The sequence below is a fragment of the Phalaenopsis equestris genome, unplaced genomic scaffold, assembly GCF_001263595.1.
Source record: "Phalaenopsis equestris unplaced genomic scaffold, ASM126359v1 Scaffold198530, whole genome shotgun sequence".
In the NCBI taxonomy this organism is placed as follows: domain Eukaryota; kingdom Viridiplantae; phylum Streptophyta; class Magnoliopsida; order Asparagales; family Orchidaceae; genus Phalaenopsis; species Phalaenopsis equestris.
This window is the reverse complement of record NW_018218444.1, coordinates 185,297-202,844: the sequence shown is the minus strand read 5'-3', so window position 1 is coordinate 202,844 and position 17,548 is coordinate 185,297. Positions and strand designations below refer to the sequence as shown.

The window sequence follows — 17,548 nt, the reverse complement described above, 5'->3', positions numbered from 1 at the left end:
CTCGATCTCTATCATCTATGCAGTCTTATATATTCTTCTACATTAACTATAATATTTTTTAGGGTTTTATGAGAATATAATATTTGTTATTTTGGAGCTTAAATTAAATTAATAAACTCACTTAAAACTTAAAAGAAAGGTGTCAATATTCTATTTTAAATGGATTGCAGAAATTTCTAAATCGAACTTTACAAAATTTAATTGCACTTGAAAAGAAAGAAAAATTAGTTTAACAAAATTTACTTGAATGAAAATTATATGAATTAATGAGAGGATAACGACTACTAAATTTCCTTACTTTTGACTTTTTGCATTTAAATTTAGCTTTTTCTATGATTTAAACATATTATCTATGAGTTTTGACATCAAACTACTATATTAGTTTGGAACTGCTAATCATCTGTTAATTCCTAAACATAGTAAAAAATTTAAAAAATTGATTTTATAGGTTCAGTTTTAAGGATTTGTTTAAATTTAGTATATAAATTAATATTTTTTCAAGTTTACATCAATTTTTAAGTCATTTATTAAATACTTTGTCTTCTGCAATGATTACTGAATATATCATTATATTTATTGAAAACTATTACGTGATTTGATTCAAACAAAAGATATATAAGTTATTAAAGTTCTATTTAATAAAAATATTACCTCACTTTACGCATTGAGACAAAAGGGAACCCCCATACATGGCATTTCAGTTTGGGCTTTGGAAACAATGATTTAAATTGTAGAAAACATTTTTTTTCAAATATATATAATTATTCTATAATTTTTTTAGTATTTAACAAGGTAGACTTTCTTTTATTTCAATATTTTACTCAATTAAGTTCAATATTATCTTATGTTGTGATCATACACTTAATTGGCTAATCATTATGATGATCATCATATATGAGGATAATACCAGACAGGAGGTGTCTTTCGCCCCTGAAAAACCCCAACAGGGGGTGGTCTTCCCCCCCGAAAACCCCCCCCCCCCCCCCCATGACAATGTTGTTACTGTCACTGTGAGTGATGTGAAACCCCATAGAAAACAATACTGATGGACTATTACCTACAAGTGACAGTGTTCAGACTGATAATCAAAAGAGTCTCGTAGCTCCACTTCTTCAGGAAACATCTACAATAAAAGATCAGCTGGTACAACAAATAGTTGCTTCTAATGTTTAACAACCTACACATATTCGGCGCACTTTAGACCATTTCCCACCCCATTAGACTGATTCTTCAGATGAGGAATGGCAGGTCTATTACAGAAGGAAGAAGAAGAATGGAGGTCGACTCCAGCTCAGGAACATATTGAATGATACATTGATTACTACTGGCAATGGCGATCATCTTACCAGCTTATTAGCTTGCTCCTTTCCTAGAACTAGAGGCAGAGGCAAGACCAAATTGTGTCTCTCTCTAGCCACCTGATTCTATGTATTTTGGCACTGTTAGGCTTTTTATTTAAGTATTTAATGTAATTTTTTGTTTGTTCTTGTTTTGAAACCTTTTGTTGTTTCTGTGTGGGCAGGGTGTCATGCTTGGGCCCTCCCATACATTGTATATGTATTTTTCTTTCTATTTAATATATTAGCCTTTTTGGGCTTTTTTAAAAAAGAATATATATATATATATATATATAAATTAAAAGAGCAACACGTGGCTCCTTACGCGTTAATATTAAAGTTATAATATTGGAGAGGGATAGTGGATTCCCATCTAAAAGCAAAATAAAATACATCATGTTCCTAAAGGTTTCACTTTTCACAGCACAACTCCACGCAAAAAGCAAAGAAAAGAGTGAAGTGTAAAAACACCCAAAAATTATATGTAAACCCGCAAAATATATACTGAAAGAAAAAAAAAAGAATATATATATATATATATATATCTATTGTGTGTGTTGCTTATTTGCATTTAATATGAAAATTATGTCATTAATCACCAAATGAAAGATTATGTGATTAATTTAAATATCACTGAACTTCTTTGATTAAATGTTTCTCATTTTGAAAAGTTTACATGATTTTGTATCATTCTTACATAGCAATGAATTTTCCAATATAAGTTAACTATGCTTAATTTTATCAAATAAAATAATAAGTTTCTATATAATATATTTTTAATAGGTATTTTTGTTTGAAACTTTTATAGCAGCTATCAAGCATATATATCCTAACACAACATTTTACACTTTTGGAGCTTTTATTATAAATTAAATTTCAAGAAAATATGCAATAAGTACCAATAAATAAATTATATTATAATGAATGAATTTTAGAAAATTCTTATTTCATTGGGTTAATTGACTTTTTGCTGGTGATTTAAAATAACAAATGAAATATTTTATATTAAAAATAAATTTCTTACAAATATTCTGAAATTAGTGCTTTCAATAGACCAATAGACCAATAGACCTAACCAGTCGTAATATAGCGGTTTGTAGCTTGAAAAAAATACTATATGAAGCAAACCATATAATACCATCCACCAAAAAGCCATTGAACGACCTTTTGACTTGGGATTTCTTTAGGGCCTGCTCCCACTCATTGGAAATGTGATTGGGGTTAAGAGGCTAATGATTCCTCTAATGCTTACATGTAACAATTCAGAAGGGAAGATGTTTGAAGGAAATAATCTATTGAGATTAAAGTGCTCATAATCCTAAGCTCAATGATCTTCATGGTGTAATTGATCTCAAAGATTTTAAAGTGTTTTTCATTATACTATTTCTTTCCTGTAATTTATAAATTATATTTTTCATTTGTGAGGTAATTCACATTTGAGTCGCCCCCAAAAGCTCAAGAGAGCTTTGATTTAGAAGATTTTTTTCTTTTTTTTAGAGAGGGATTGTTTAAGCCATTGAGAATAATGTGTTCGAGTAGTACTCACTCATGGAGAGAGTATGGATTGTGGGATTCTTTATTCTCAAGTACTGAGATTACAAGTTAAACTTTGGGTGGTAGAATTCTAGTCTGAATGTTGGCAAGTATGAAAGTAGGCCATAGGGTGGTCGAATCACATCCAAAATTATGACTTACATCCATATAGCTTTTAAGTTTTTTGCACTTAGATTTTAATTTACATATATTGTTAAGGACCCTTATGTCATTATGGTGATATGTATAAAAATTGATAGTCACTCAATTTCTTATATGCACCCAATTATCTTTGGTGTTAATAGATTAAATTGAAATAACTGGTGTGGTTAACAACTAATATTGTGATTAACAAGTCAAAAACTCAATCACATTATATGATTATTTAACATCTAAGTTATAATGTGTGATGTGTTTTGGTTTGTATTTTTATTTTTTAAATTTATTTATCTTCCATTAATAATATAATGTGTTTAAAAAGACTATTTTTATAAAATATCAATTCACCCTCTCCCCTTTTGATGTGTAATTTGATTATTAAACTTATTTCTATAAAGTGACCTACTACCAAGTAAAAATAGACATATTCCATGATTCAAAAAAAACATGTGCATGTGTTGATCTCATTTTTAGCGAGGTCTAGTTTTCTTCTTAGGATTTAGGATCTAGCCTTAGAATTCGCTCTTTGACTATCTTAGAGACTTAAAAATGGGACCCACCTCATTTTAGAAGTCCAAATTACTTCTTTACCCTTTTGGAGTTCCGCATGTGTAGTTTTGGTCTCTAACACTTAGGAGGCTGAAACCAATATGATGAAACTCAAAAGGAGTCCCTATAGAATCATTAAGCCCTAGGATTGCGTTCTGCACAATTTGCACTTTCACGCATAAAATTCACAATTCAGACAATCGACAAGTTAAATATTGCAATTCACGTCACCTGCATCTTTATATGTTGCATAATTAATCGAAACAAAAATTAATTTCCAAAACGATCGATCACGGACTCCAAATTTCGACGAAAAGTGAATTTGATGTGTTTTTAACTTAATCGTCGACAAGGTTGTCCGAACGGCCCTTGATCACGAAATGAATTGCATCGATGCGTCCGGAACGTCGACTTTAGACGGGATAAACATCTATTTTGATATGGTTTCGTGCAGGATCAAATTGTGTTTGAAACAACGAATTTTAAATGAAATGTTTAAAAAAAATGAGTGAAATAAAACAAAAAAGAAAATTCATTTTATTAAATCCCTAAATCCCTAATTCGGTCACACCTCGTCCATCCACACTTTCTCCCATTAGCGACCCAAACGCAACTCACCCCTGCTTCCAACATCCTCCTCAGAAATCTCCAAGGAGAAGCTGAGCAATTTGGTTTTACGAAAAGGGCTCAGGAGCTGGAACCAATGGAGATATTTGAGAAGAAATCTGGGACAGTTGTTGTGTTTGGCAGGAAAAAGCGACCTTTACAAATACAAGCCGAACAACGTCAACGGACATTCCAACGTCCTCATCAAAATATTCAGCAATCATCTCAGCAAACACCTTACAAAACAGATGAAGACGATTTCTAAACATGAACACTCGATTAAAAGGGATATACTCTTTTAAAGATAAAACAACCATAAAGATGTTCCGCAATCTGATCAAGAATCCCGAGTTCAGGTTGTCCAAGCCGAAGAAACCAGACAATATCAACAAGAAAGGGCATCCGAGATATTGCCCGCACCACAGGTTCATTGGACACACCATAGAGGAGTGTTGCAGTTTCAAAAACTTGCTTGAGGAGAGTTTCAAGAATGGGGACATAGCGATCCCAAAAGAATATTTGAAAAGAACCAAAAAGAGGTTCTATCAATATGATTTCGATTGTTTTGTTTGTTCCAACTTCTACGCAATTGATAACAAATGAAAGGCCTCTTGACTACTATTATACTATTATTGTTGTTTAAATGGGACACTAGCAAGATTAATGTAGTATGTCACATTCTTCCCACCGCAATGAATGAAAAAAAGGAGAAAGTTTGTTGTTATCCAGAATCGTTCAATATTTGGAAAGCTTATCATCCCAAAAGAAAAAAATTGGATATTTTGATACGAATATGACTTCAGGAAATGATGAAATTAATGCCCAAATAATTGGGTCCTTCATTTTGAAGAATTTGGACTGGGTCCTAAGTTGATTTCAAAATAAAATAGTATGGTTGAAATACGAGTAATTGACTCGGAATATCACGAGCCTTTTAATTTCCTGCCACGTGATTGGGTCCAGACTTTTAAATGAGTTATGGTATCTTAGAATTTGTCTTGAGAAATATTTTAGGAATATTAGTCATGGGAGTTTGGACATTCAAAATCCTTAAAAAAAATATGTTTCGCCAGATATAGTAATTCTAAAAACAAACAAAACAATAGAAGCAAAAAAATGGTGAAAGTCCCCTGAGAAGAAGTTTGAGGTAAGTATAAAATCAAAAATTGGTGTCTGAATTCTCCCCTAATTGATAAGACTTGAAATGTTCTCTTAAGAAAATTCTTCTGATAATATATTCAAGAAAATGTTAAGTGATCGCGGCTCTTTTTGTTGGCTATTAATTGACTCAAAAATATTTTTGGACAATGAAAAATATTTTAATCACATGAACAGAAATTTTGAAATCTGCTTAGACCCAGGAAGAAGGAATTAAAAAAATTACGATGATATTAGCACTTAATGGAAATTTAACTTTGAAGTAATATCTTTCAACGCCCACCAAATACAACTACAACGACAATTCGAAAAACGTCAGAGCGATTTCTCAAAGACAACTTGAACAACCTTTACAGAATTAATGTCAAAGCAAATGACAACTATTACAAACGAAGCTACGAGATTGCGAACTCTCCAGCTGTGGTGCCCTTTGAGATAACACATCATTATAGGTACTTGAAAAAATATAATTCTGATAGCACCTTAAAGAGTGGGTTATTCTCTAACACTTGTCTTTAGTTAGTGGACGATACTTCAAGAAGTACTATACCTCGTGATGTTTCAGAGACAATGACTCATTCTACAAAGCACAAATGACTCACTTGCCTGAAACTGGGTCTAAATCCTAACTAAACAAATAAATACAACAAAAAAGTCATAAAACAAAAAAATAAATAAATACAACAAAATTTCAAAACAAATAAACAATAAATTTACCAACGAATGACAACAAACAAATAACAACGAAAGGGAATTCATCAAAATAAAAAAAAAATCAGAACAAGGAAATCAACAAACAAATTTGAAATCTAAATCTTTCACCTGACTCGTTACCAGGTTGAGTTTCCTCAACCCGGTGCCATTGTCAATTTCCTTTCAATCTTCTTTCCTCAAATTCTAGAGGATGAAGATTTTACATTTGATTTCGCATTGCTTTGAAATAGTTCATATTATATTTTAGAGGATAAGGATTTTACATCCAATTTCGCATTGTTTTGCAATGATTCATATCAACTATTAAAGGTTGAGGATCATGGCATCTGATACTACATGTTTTAGGAGTCATTTCTATCACAAGGACTCACACTTTATTCCTGGGGTTGAGGATTTTACATCCAATTCCGCGTTGTTTTTGGATGTCCTCCTATCGCAATCTTTCAAATTAAATTCCAGAAGTTGAGGATTTTTACATCTGATTCTGTGTTGCTTTAGGAGTCTCTTCTATCGCAATCTTTCAAATCAAATTACATGGTCGATGTAAGGTCGTCTGTTTCCTTTAAATTCCACGAAACTCTAGGGCCAGTGCAAGGTCATCTGATTCCATTAAATTCCACGAAATTTCAGGGTTGGTACAAGGTCGTCTGATTCCATTAAATTTCACGAAACTCCAGGGTCGGTGCAAGGTCGTCCGTTTCTTTTAAATTTCACGAAATTTCAGATGTTGAGTATTTTACATACAATTTCATGTTATTTTAAGAACCCTTCCTATCGCAATCTTTCAAATCAAATTCCAAGGTCGATGCAAGGTCATACGATTCCTTTAAATTCCACGACACTCCAGGGTTGGTGCAAGCTCGTCCGATTCCTTTAAATTTCATGAAATTTCAGGATATGTGCAAGAACGTCTGATTCCTTTAAATTTCACGAAATTTCAGGGTAGGTGCAAGATCGTCTGATTCCTTTAAATTCCACGAAATTTCAGGGTCAGTGTAAGGTCGCCTGATTCCTTTAAATTCCACGAAATTCCAAATGTTGAGGATTTTACATCCAATTCCGTGTTGCCTTAGGAGCCCCTCCTATCACAATCTTTCAAATAAAATTCCAAGGCCGGTGTAAGGTCGTTCGATTCCTTTAAATTTCACGAAATTCCAGGGTCGGTGCAAGGTCGACCGATTCCTTTAAATTCCACGAAATTCCAGAGGTTAAGGATTTTATATCTGATTCTGCGTTGCTTTAGGAGCACCTCCTATCACAATCTTTCAAATCAAATTCCAGGGTCGGCGCAAGGTCGTCTGATTCCTTCAAATTCCACAAAATTTCAGGGTCGGTGCAAGGTCGTCTGATTCCTTTAAATTCCACAAAATTCCATGGTCGGTGCAAAGTCATCTAATTTCTTTAAATTCCTTAAGTTTCTGCATCCATTCCATAAGTTTTCCAATTCCACGAAATTCTAGGGTCGATGCAAGGTCGTCCGATTCCTTAAAATTCTGCAAATTTTCACATGTTTTTTCCCCAAAATCCAGATTCAAATTGAAATCAAAATTGAAATTCAAATCCAAAATTGAAATCAAAATCAAAAGAAAAAAAAAGCAAATTTGAATCCACATTTGAAATTTGAAAACTCAAATTCACAGCTCTAAACTGAAAATTCACTTGTTAATTTCCCGTGAAAATGATTCTCACTTTATTCTACGCTTTGTTCTAAGTATGTTGGCTTAGACATCTGTGTTGGTTTTGTTGATCTCTTCGGTCGGCACCAATACACGCAGTGTGCTTGTCCGGCACACCACACCTATTGGGGGTTATTTGTTGATCTCATTTTTAGCGAGGTCTAGTTTTCTTCTTAGGGTAAAAGGTTAGCCTAAGGATTCTCTCTTTGACTATCTTAGAGCCTTAGAAATGAAACCCACCTCATTTTAAAAGTCCAAACTACTTATTTATCCTTTTAGAGTTTTGCATGTGTGGTCTTAGCCTCTAGCACATAGAAAGTTGAAACCAACATAAGAAAACTCAAAAGGAGTCCCTATAGAATCATTAAGCCCTAGGATTGCCTAATGCACAATTTGCACATTCGCGCGCACAAACTTTATAATTCGGACAATCGACGCGTTAATATTGCAATTCACGTCACCTACATCTTTATATGTTGCATAATTAATCGAAATCTAAATTAATTTCTAAAACGATCGATCACGAACTCGAAATTTCGACGAAAATTGAATTTGATGTGTTTTTTACCCGATCATTGACAAGATTGTCCAAACGGCCCCGGATGACGAAACGGACTGCGTCGACGAGTCCAAAACGTCGACTTTAGTCGAGAGAGATTCATTTTGATATGGTTTCGTGCAGGGTCGAATTGTGTCTGAATCGGCGAATTTTAAATGAAATGTTTAAAAAAATGAGTGAAATAAAAAAAAGAAAATTCATTTTATTAAATCCCTAATAAACTCACACCCCATCCATCCCCGCTTTCTCCCGTTCACGACCAGACGCGGCTCGCCCTTGCTTCCCAAGCAAAACCCTAGCCCGACCGAACTCCCTCTCTTCTCCTCGCGAAGGTTCGACCTCAGGTCCCCTCCTCGTGCTCTGGTAAAGCTTCCACCTGCCTCCACCTACTCCCTTTCGCGCTCCGGCTTTCCCCTCGCCACGCTCCCTGCGAAGCTTGTTGTTTCTCGCCTGTCTCTTTTGGTTGGGCTCACCCCTCCGACAAGTCATGGTATTTCCTCTCCTCCCTTCCTTGGCTAGATAAACCCCTCTTGGGGAAGGGTTTTAGGGTTAGCAAAAAATTGAGAGAGGGGGAGGTGCTGCCAAAATTCTCATTGGGTTGGTGTTTGCTTGCTCTTGGAGCCTCGTAGCTTGTTCCTATGTTCTTTCTTTTAGGTCACCCGAGTAAGGTAAGCCCTCTCCCTACTCTTCTTCCATTTTTGGTGTTACTTTACTAGCAGAAATTACATTTTTGGTGTTACTTTACTACTCTTCTTCCATTTTTGGTCCATTACTGTAGATTCTACTGCTCTTCTTTACTGTACATTTATTGCATTTCCTTTATTCCTGCTTTTCTTTACTGCACCATGTTACTGTCTCCTTTATGCGTATTATACATTTTAGAATAGGAGGACAAAAGTCTGGTTTAATAGGAGGTACCCAGCAGCAAACCACCGACCCAACAGTTACATGTACATTTAAACATAACATTAAACCTTAAAGTGCTACAACATGGAGCTTAGAACTAACACCGTGGGCAGCACAATGAGGACGTACAGAAGAACAACTTCGAGAGAGCAAACAGATCTACAACAGCAAACGTTTCCTTAGAATTAAAATAACAAACCATAGGACTTTGAGGTAGTCTGCCTAGAGCGACATAAATCCTCACTTTATCGTTTAGGCATTTGCACAACAATGTAGTGTAATTTAAGCTCTAACTCGCTTTATGTTCCGAGATCGTCGTCCAATACGATATAAACCCTCCTATCTTCCAGGTCATTTGTATGACCGTGTCACATAAACATAAATCCTAAATAATAAAACATGCAGGATAAAACATCAAATAGCATCTTCTCGAAATTAAAGTCATACAATAGGATAGTTTGGGAAGTCACCGAGGTTCCCATTAGGATCTATGACGTCTCATACTTTTCTTTTCTTTGATTACAGAAATAAATGTTCTCATTTACTATCTTTCCCCACTTGACTTTTCTATGTCCAACTTTGGAAACCCTAAACTTTGAATTCATGAAAATAGATACCTCTGATGATATAGATACCTCTGATCATCATCGAGAGTTCTCTTAAGTGACTTCAGTCATTTGAGAGGTAATTAACTATAGAAGTTTGCCTCTATAGGGAATTCGCAGACTAAAACGGATGTCATAAATTCTCTAGTTTATTTGATCGAGTTTCACGGATAAGTGATATGTCTATTTCTCGGGATAGATATGTCACTTGCAGTGTTGTGCTCGTTTATTTAAATTATCGTCTACATGAGATTGATTCGGTCTCGTATTTTCAAAATTAAACAATTACATTTCAAAACTATAAACTATATTATATTAAATCAAATAATTGTTTCTCAATTTAACGGCCGACAGCATGCAATCTTAAAAGCTCCATAGTTCTTATCAAATCACTTCAGTAAAAAATCAACCATATTAACTAATCACCCCTCCCTCTCAATATATGCATCTATCACCTTATCCATATTTTTGTGAAGATTTGATTGGCTTATTACTTATTAAAAATATCCAAGATCACTGATAAATCCAGCCGTTACTACAAAGGTTTTTAATTTACTATTTTTTTAAGGTGAACGAGTGAACAAGCAGACGTTAGATAAGCATAAGACGGGGATGAGGGATCAACACTGCCATATGTGCGCTTCTAGTTGCCCCCAACAAGTAATGTTTTGAAGAATCCTTCAAATAATAATCACCAAAAAGACTAATTTTAAAACAGTGACGGAGAATCTAGGCAAATTACTCATATTATAAATTCAAGGGACTTACAATCACGTTTATTATAAGCTTCTTCAGATATTGTATACTTCTCAACCAATGAAGTGTCTTCTAGCCAGCCACCAGAGCTAACTGATGAAGGATCTAAATCAATAACCTTGATATGGTACCTTAAAAAAAATACATAATGGTGTGAAAATTTTGCAAAAGAAAAGCAAAAGAGGTATCATTAGCAAGTAATAACAAAATAGACTTGATAAAAACAAATGCTATTGAGCTGTCAAGGGAAGGTCATGCAAAATAATCATCGCTATTATTTTTATTCTTGTAAATTATTATCATACATCCATTTAGTTTCTACACGCCTTAATTATGTGCATTAAATAAATAATGAAGATACAGCATAACTCATTTTGCTAGTTTTAAGCATTTTTAATATGTATCAAGGGCCATCTACGATGTAAAATGTGCCTTGATACTGCATAAGAAATTGAAGTTTTATTGAAGAATTGGAAGTAAACAAAATGGCTACCTTCTTATGTGTGATGATCCTCTAGAGTAGACAACAAGATTTATCCCTAATGGAGCCGTGGATCTTATTGTTCCAAAGGCTTATGCTTTTATTACAGAGTGTCCTTCCGGTTTTAGGAATCTAGGATTGAGACTAGTGGGGTGAATGAGTGACAATGGAGTGGTTAGAGTCAAAAAATTAGGGTAAGCCTGTTTTTAGCCGAAAACACAAGGGCATGGTTCAAAGAATTAGGGCTTGATAAAAAGGTGAATTCCATACCTTTTAAACATTTGGAAGCAATGTGTGGATGTTTGAAGTTTAGTTTCGTAGTTTATGGGAATTTTCCAAGGACAAAAGGGTTGAGAAATGATGGCAATATCAAAAGAAGGTCATACCTAGTGTAGCCAATTTTGTATGCATCCTTATTTCTCTTGATTTTTTTTATAGAGTGAATTGATTACTTCATAAATATAGTGGGGATAAGATAAAGAGGTAGGAGATGAAGTATAAACACAAAATTCAAGAGCAATAACAATGAAACTCAACTAAACCACCAAACTAGAAAAAATCGACAGCCAAGCCAAAAAGCAAGATTTTTTTAATCTTCAATAATTCATTCATACAATAAAAGAAAAAACATTTTTCAACAACCTTAATATACTTTTTTCCACTAAAAATTTTGAATTCCCTATAGAATTGGAGTAGTTTCTTAAATGCAAGAGCTTATTAAGTAGTTGCTTAATGTAGATGCCATCCCTTCTCTTGAGAAGTGTGGACAAACTTAGCATCATCAATGGTGGGTGATGGTTTGTAACCACTATTGGCCATCCCAAGATCCTGTAATTGAAGTGAAGAAAGTCTAATGTGGATCCCAACCAATTTGGGAGTCAATAAAGTGAGCATTGATTGTTGACTCCCAAATTAACAAATCTTCATTGTTTTCATTGTATCACCCTTCCCCATGTGATAAATTAATGTGCCCTAGCTATGCTAAGGACTCCAAACATTCTTATAACCCTTGTATAATTCAAAATACAAAAACAACCCAAAATATACAATATAACCATGTATGCAACTGTACAACAATAATTAACATAAATTCCACAATACATGAAATGAATAATTACACACACATAACCCACCTAAATCTTTTTTTTAAGCCCTTATCATATACCTTGTGATACACCTATGATCCTCATGATTTTATCCTGCAGGGGAGGGCCAACCACCCAAACTTTGTAGTGAAATCAAAGTCCTTTAAGATACACCCACAACATGAAGGCGCTCTAGTCCTGCATTAATTATACTCCGCTTTTAAGAACACAAACCAGTTGAGTTATGAACATTGTTGTTGGAAGAAAAGGCAATATGGTCTCAACTTCCAGTAAAATAATCTTATCTCTTGCAGGGTGTAGGTTAAAATATTATGGAAGCATTTTGTATTAGAACATCTACTAGAACTTTAAGACCTTGCGGAGGGAGTACAATTGCAAAAGAGGCAAATGGTGTCGTTTCACATGTCGGAATCAAAGTGAGATTATGTAGACAATTTAGTTGTGAATGCTGTAGAATAATGGCTCATTGTATTATGCCACTTTTCATTTGTTAATTATCTTCTCTCAAAATAACTGGAGTTTCCTTCATCAATATGAGATTTACATTGAAAAATCTTAAAAAATTACATTGAAAAAACTTAAAAAATTCCTCAAGGCATATAAAATCTCGTCAAAGAAGGCCGTGATGAATGGAGTAAGAGAAAAAAGGAAATAAAATTTGGGAGGTCTTAGGCTTTACAGTTGGCACAAAAACCAACGCCATTTTCTTTTTCACACCAACCTTACCTAATAATTATGGTTGCCTTCAAGTTCTCTCCAAATTTTTTATATTGAAGTTTTGGCTCAAACCAAAATGACAAGAGACTTAGATTTCATTATTTCAAGTGCTTATGCTTGCAATAAAGAGTGTTCTTTTGGTCTTAGGAACTCTAGGAATGACAGTAATGAGGCGTATAGGTGGTTGTGGAGCGATGAGAGTCGGCCAAATTGAGTAAGCCTCCATTGTCCAAGAGCACTAAGATAGGGTATGAAATAAGAACTTGATCAATAGGTGATCTCTAGGCCTTAGAAATACTTCGAAGTGGCATGTGAATGTTTTAAGATTACATTTGGAGTTTATGGAAATTGTCCGAGGGAATTAAAGCTGAGAAATGAGAGCAATATGAATGTTAGGTCATGCATGACCTAATTAGGCCAATTTTGTATGTGTCCTTTATGATGAGGGCTTTGAGAGATGAGTACAAATACAAAATCCAAGAACAAAAATGAAATTACCCAACCCATCACGGATGGTAAAATTTGGAGAGCCAAAGAGCTAGAAAAATATTTGAAGAACATTTCAATTTTTTTTAAATCTTTGATAATTGATCCTTATAGAAAAAGAAATGTTTTTAAACATCCTTTATATAACTTTTTCAGGAAAAAGTTAAAATCTCAAAGGAATTAAAGTGGTTCCGTCAAGTAGGTGGGTGGATGGTTGCTTGGTGAAGTGGAGATCATTCCTTCTTTTGAGCAAAGTGGGCTGACTTGGCTTCTTGGATGGGGTTTATGATTTATTATCAACCTTGGCCTTCTCTAGCCTCTAGCATTGAAGTGTAACAGTCCCCATGTGAATCCCCACAAAATTTGGAGTCAATAGAGAGAAAGCCAGAGATCATTTGCGTCAATCCCAAATTGAGTAGCCTTGATTTATTTTCATTGTCATCTCACAACATGTTATAAATTAATGCACCCAAGCTGAATGAAGATTTGAGACACTTTCTTACAACCCTTAAATAAATTAGAAAACAAAGACAACCCAAACCATACAAGATTACTGCACATTCAACAATACAACAATAATCATCTTAAGTCCACACAGATATAATTAATTATATATACATAACCATTTGAATATGGTCATTAAATTCTTATGATAGACATTGTGATAGGCCTATAATCATCATGTGAAAGAGTCCAAACATCCAACCTTCATAATGAAATCCAAAGTTCTGTAAGATTCACTAACAACATGAAGGCGCTCTAGCCCTACAACTCTCCCATTTCCACCTCCTCTCCAAATCATTGGGATGTTTGGCATCTCTCATCCTCTTTGAGAACCATCTCTTTTAACTTTATACCATCTTTCTCCTTCATATTTTAAGTACAAGCGTACCCTCACAATTCCAGACCTGTTTGATGTTTTCAGCCAAGCAAGAGAAAAGGAGAAGATCAAGAAGTAGGGCTTCCACATCGTAACATATCGTTCCAAAGCGAACAATGATGATTCATAAACATGCAATCATTTGCTTGTAAGCGATTCCACCATTGCTTTGATCCTATAGATTTCTCTCTCCATAATTATTCATCTTTTAAGACTTCTAATTGAAGATTCTGTGCAATCATGATTTTATTGTTCATTATTTAATAAGTTTGATTTTCACCACAATAACCCACCTCAATCAGAGCATACAACTAGCTCTCATTAAAAATCTATAATTTTTGCAACCCTATATCAAATTTTTACCCTAAAATAAACCAAACTAGATCTTCCAAAAGGCTAGCAAAAACCCAAAATACAAACCTACTCGAGCATCCACTGTATTCTAACTAAATTTTACCACTCTTTAGTATTTTAGTTATATCTTTCTCATTATTTTAAATCCAGCGATTTGTTGTTGTGCTTATAATATTCATGCCTCTAACTCTTATGTTGAGCACTTTTGTGAATGTAACAGCATACTCACAAGAATCTCGCACAAGTCGATGAAACCACAACCTTCAAGCAAACTTAAAACACCCCGAGACCAAATTCCTAGTCAGCCCTACCCCTAGTTTAAGTGAGTGGTGATCCAATTATAGTCACCCACAAGAACCTAGAAGAACCAATCACCCAACCCAATCCCAATTTATTATAATTTCCCTCACCTTATTGGCTTGGAAGTACCAAATAAATTTCAATTAATTATTGAGACAATGCAAATAAAAGTCGCATTCATACATATCTCGATTAAATATCCCAACATTGCTCCATCCAATCCTGTCACAGTTAATGCCAAATATTTAAAGATATTAAAATTTATTCACTCCATATGAACGAGTGAATCAAATATCTTCCCTTATTATCCAATTAGCAGAACCTTTTTCATTCATTTATCTCGCCTTGATGATAAAAAAGCAGCATTGGATCTACTTTGCCACTTATAGAATAGAAAAATATGGATGAAAACTTACCACTATTAATTAGTGAAATTAACTTTAAATTTGATAAAATCATCCAAATGTTTAATTTATTGATATTAAATAGCACTAGCTAATCACAAGCTACCAATTTCTCATCTATAAATGTTGCACCACCTGCTTAGCATAAGAACTCACCAAACCAGCCAAAGGATGCACCAAAACAACTACCTAACTTTACATATGAGGTTGAGCCCAAAGTTCCATGAAAGCATCTTCTAGATTGACTTGCTTTTTGGACTAGACCAATTGAATATTACAATGATGAGGTAATATTTAATGGCGACTTAACTCATCAAGAGGAAAATCAAATGGATTTTAATCTAGTGCTTGCATTGGAGCATGAGATCATGCCCAATGCTAAATCGATTCCACTACAAGAGATTAAGGTGGTTGTTGAGAAAGACTAAAAAAACCTCAATTATTGTGGTTATTCACCATCATTTTAAGATGGAGATGCATGGTTTCACATAACCTCCAATATTTTTCCTACTAAACCATTTGCTCGGTTTGACTCTATTGTACCGTTTTTATCAATACGAGACTATCATGTGGCCCTCAATCAAAATGCTATCTTTCGTGACGGCGTGATGATTGGAGATGGCTTGATCCAAAGAACCAGATCCTTTCACGGGTAGGTAGCTTCTTATTATCATCAACATATGAGATGTCCAAGATCCAATTCTACCTTTGCTACCACCACGACCAATATCACATATTCAAAAGTTAACGTCATATATTTCACAATGAACCTTATGCCTTATGCAGCAATCTGGAGTGCACCTCTAGATGGCCTTCCTGTAATTCACCAACCCTAAGGTTCTACAAACCACAAATAGAAATACAAGAGAACAAAGAAACACCATCCAATTACATGAATGAACACTCTGAGCCCTTAACCACCAAGAACTAAAAACACACAAAGCTCATAAACAAAAGTTCCCAGATAGTACAGCTAAACAAAGACTACTCTTGTATGTAAACACCAATAAGATCTCAAGCCAAAAAACAGCAACACGGTACACACCAGGACAATGATTTTGAGTACTCAGCAAATGACACAATGCACACTGACACCAACAAGTTCTAAACACTCATGCCATGCAAACCACACGAATCTTTAGTCAAAACCCATTGGCTGAGATTGAAGCAACAACGAGAACCTCCTAAACATCTCCACAAATAGTAAAAAACTTCTATCAAATGCCTGTCACTTTTTTTCTGTATCTATAGCCACATCTCTACCAACGTTTCACTGCTTTCCGTTATCCTTGTTATTTTATGTATCCTTCGGCATCCCTTTTCTATCTATCAAAAAAACTAAAAACTCTACATAATAAAAGAAATCAACGAACCCGTTTAATGGGGAGTAAAACCCTAATGGCCTCGCACTGTCGCTAATATTGCAGATCTTGGAGCCTGCGTCGTCGTATAGCACGAGTAGCATGGAATCAACCGAGGTTCCGCACTTCTTCCAGAGTTTCTCTTTAAGATCCTCCACGGACATCTGGAGGTAAATCGGGAATCTGGGATTTTAGGAAGGGGCAATCGAAGCAGGGAAAACTTGGAAAAGGGCAGAGCTTATCTACCTCCAGATCGAAACGGACTTCGGAAGAGAAACTCTTAATGTTGGAGTGGGTAACCCTGAGGAGGACTGTGTTGTCGCCGCCGAGTTGGAGGCGAGACGCCATCGCTATTGTTCCCGCTCTTCAGCCTCTGCTTGGCCTGCAATAAATACTCAAAATAAAGGGATTTACATAAATACCATTTACATGTGGGAGAATTTATGTGCATATCATATAATTATTTATCTATTTATATATCTCGCATTTAAATTTTCATTACTTGTATAACACGTAAATCTTTTTTTTCATGTGAAATTAGATTGAGAGTGCAATGCTAAATATAAAATTTTGGATTTTTAGTTATCGGTCACTCAAAATATTGAATATAACATATTATTCATACAAATTTTAAGTATAGCATTTTAACAACTAAAAATTTTCACACAATCTTCACTAGTGGGTAAAAGAAAGGTGGTTGTAATAAAAAATATGGAATCTCCATTTGGGTCCTCTATGTACTAGTCTTGGCTAGACCCTAGCCTAGGGCTAGTGGGTCTAGGGAACCATTTACATGAGTCTCTCAAAAGATCAATGGATCAAAGTTAACAAGCTTGGGTTTAGGGTTGTGAGTGAATGTTAGTGAAAGTAATTTAAGTGAGTGAACTAGCTCCAGACTAAC

General features: G+C 34.6%; 1 protein-coding gene across 1 annotated transcript in view; it reads right to left on the bottom strand.

Moving 5' to 3' along the window:
• The window catches only part of LOC110035615 (tubulin-folding cofactor B), a 39,343-nt gene extending 22,282 nt beyond the window's left edge, over nucleotides 1-17,061 (bottom strand). The window contains exons 1-3 of the mRNA XM_020739876.1: nucleotides 16,894-17,061; nucleotides 16,660-16,811; nucleotides 10,571-10,689 (exon numbers count right to left, since the gene is read on the bottom strand). Coding sequence (XP_020595535.1) covers nucleotides 10,571-10,689; nucleotides 16,660-16,811; nucleotides 16,894-16,995 — 373 coding nt within the window. The 5' untranslated portion in view covers nucleotides 16,996-17,061. The remainder of the gene's footprint in view (nucleotides 1-10,570; nucleotides 10,690-16,659; nucleotides 16,812-16,893) is intronic.
• Nucleotides 17,062-17,548: the final 487 nt, after the last annotated feature.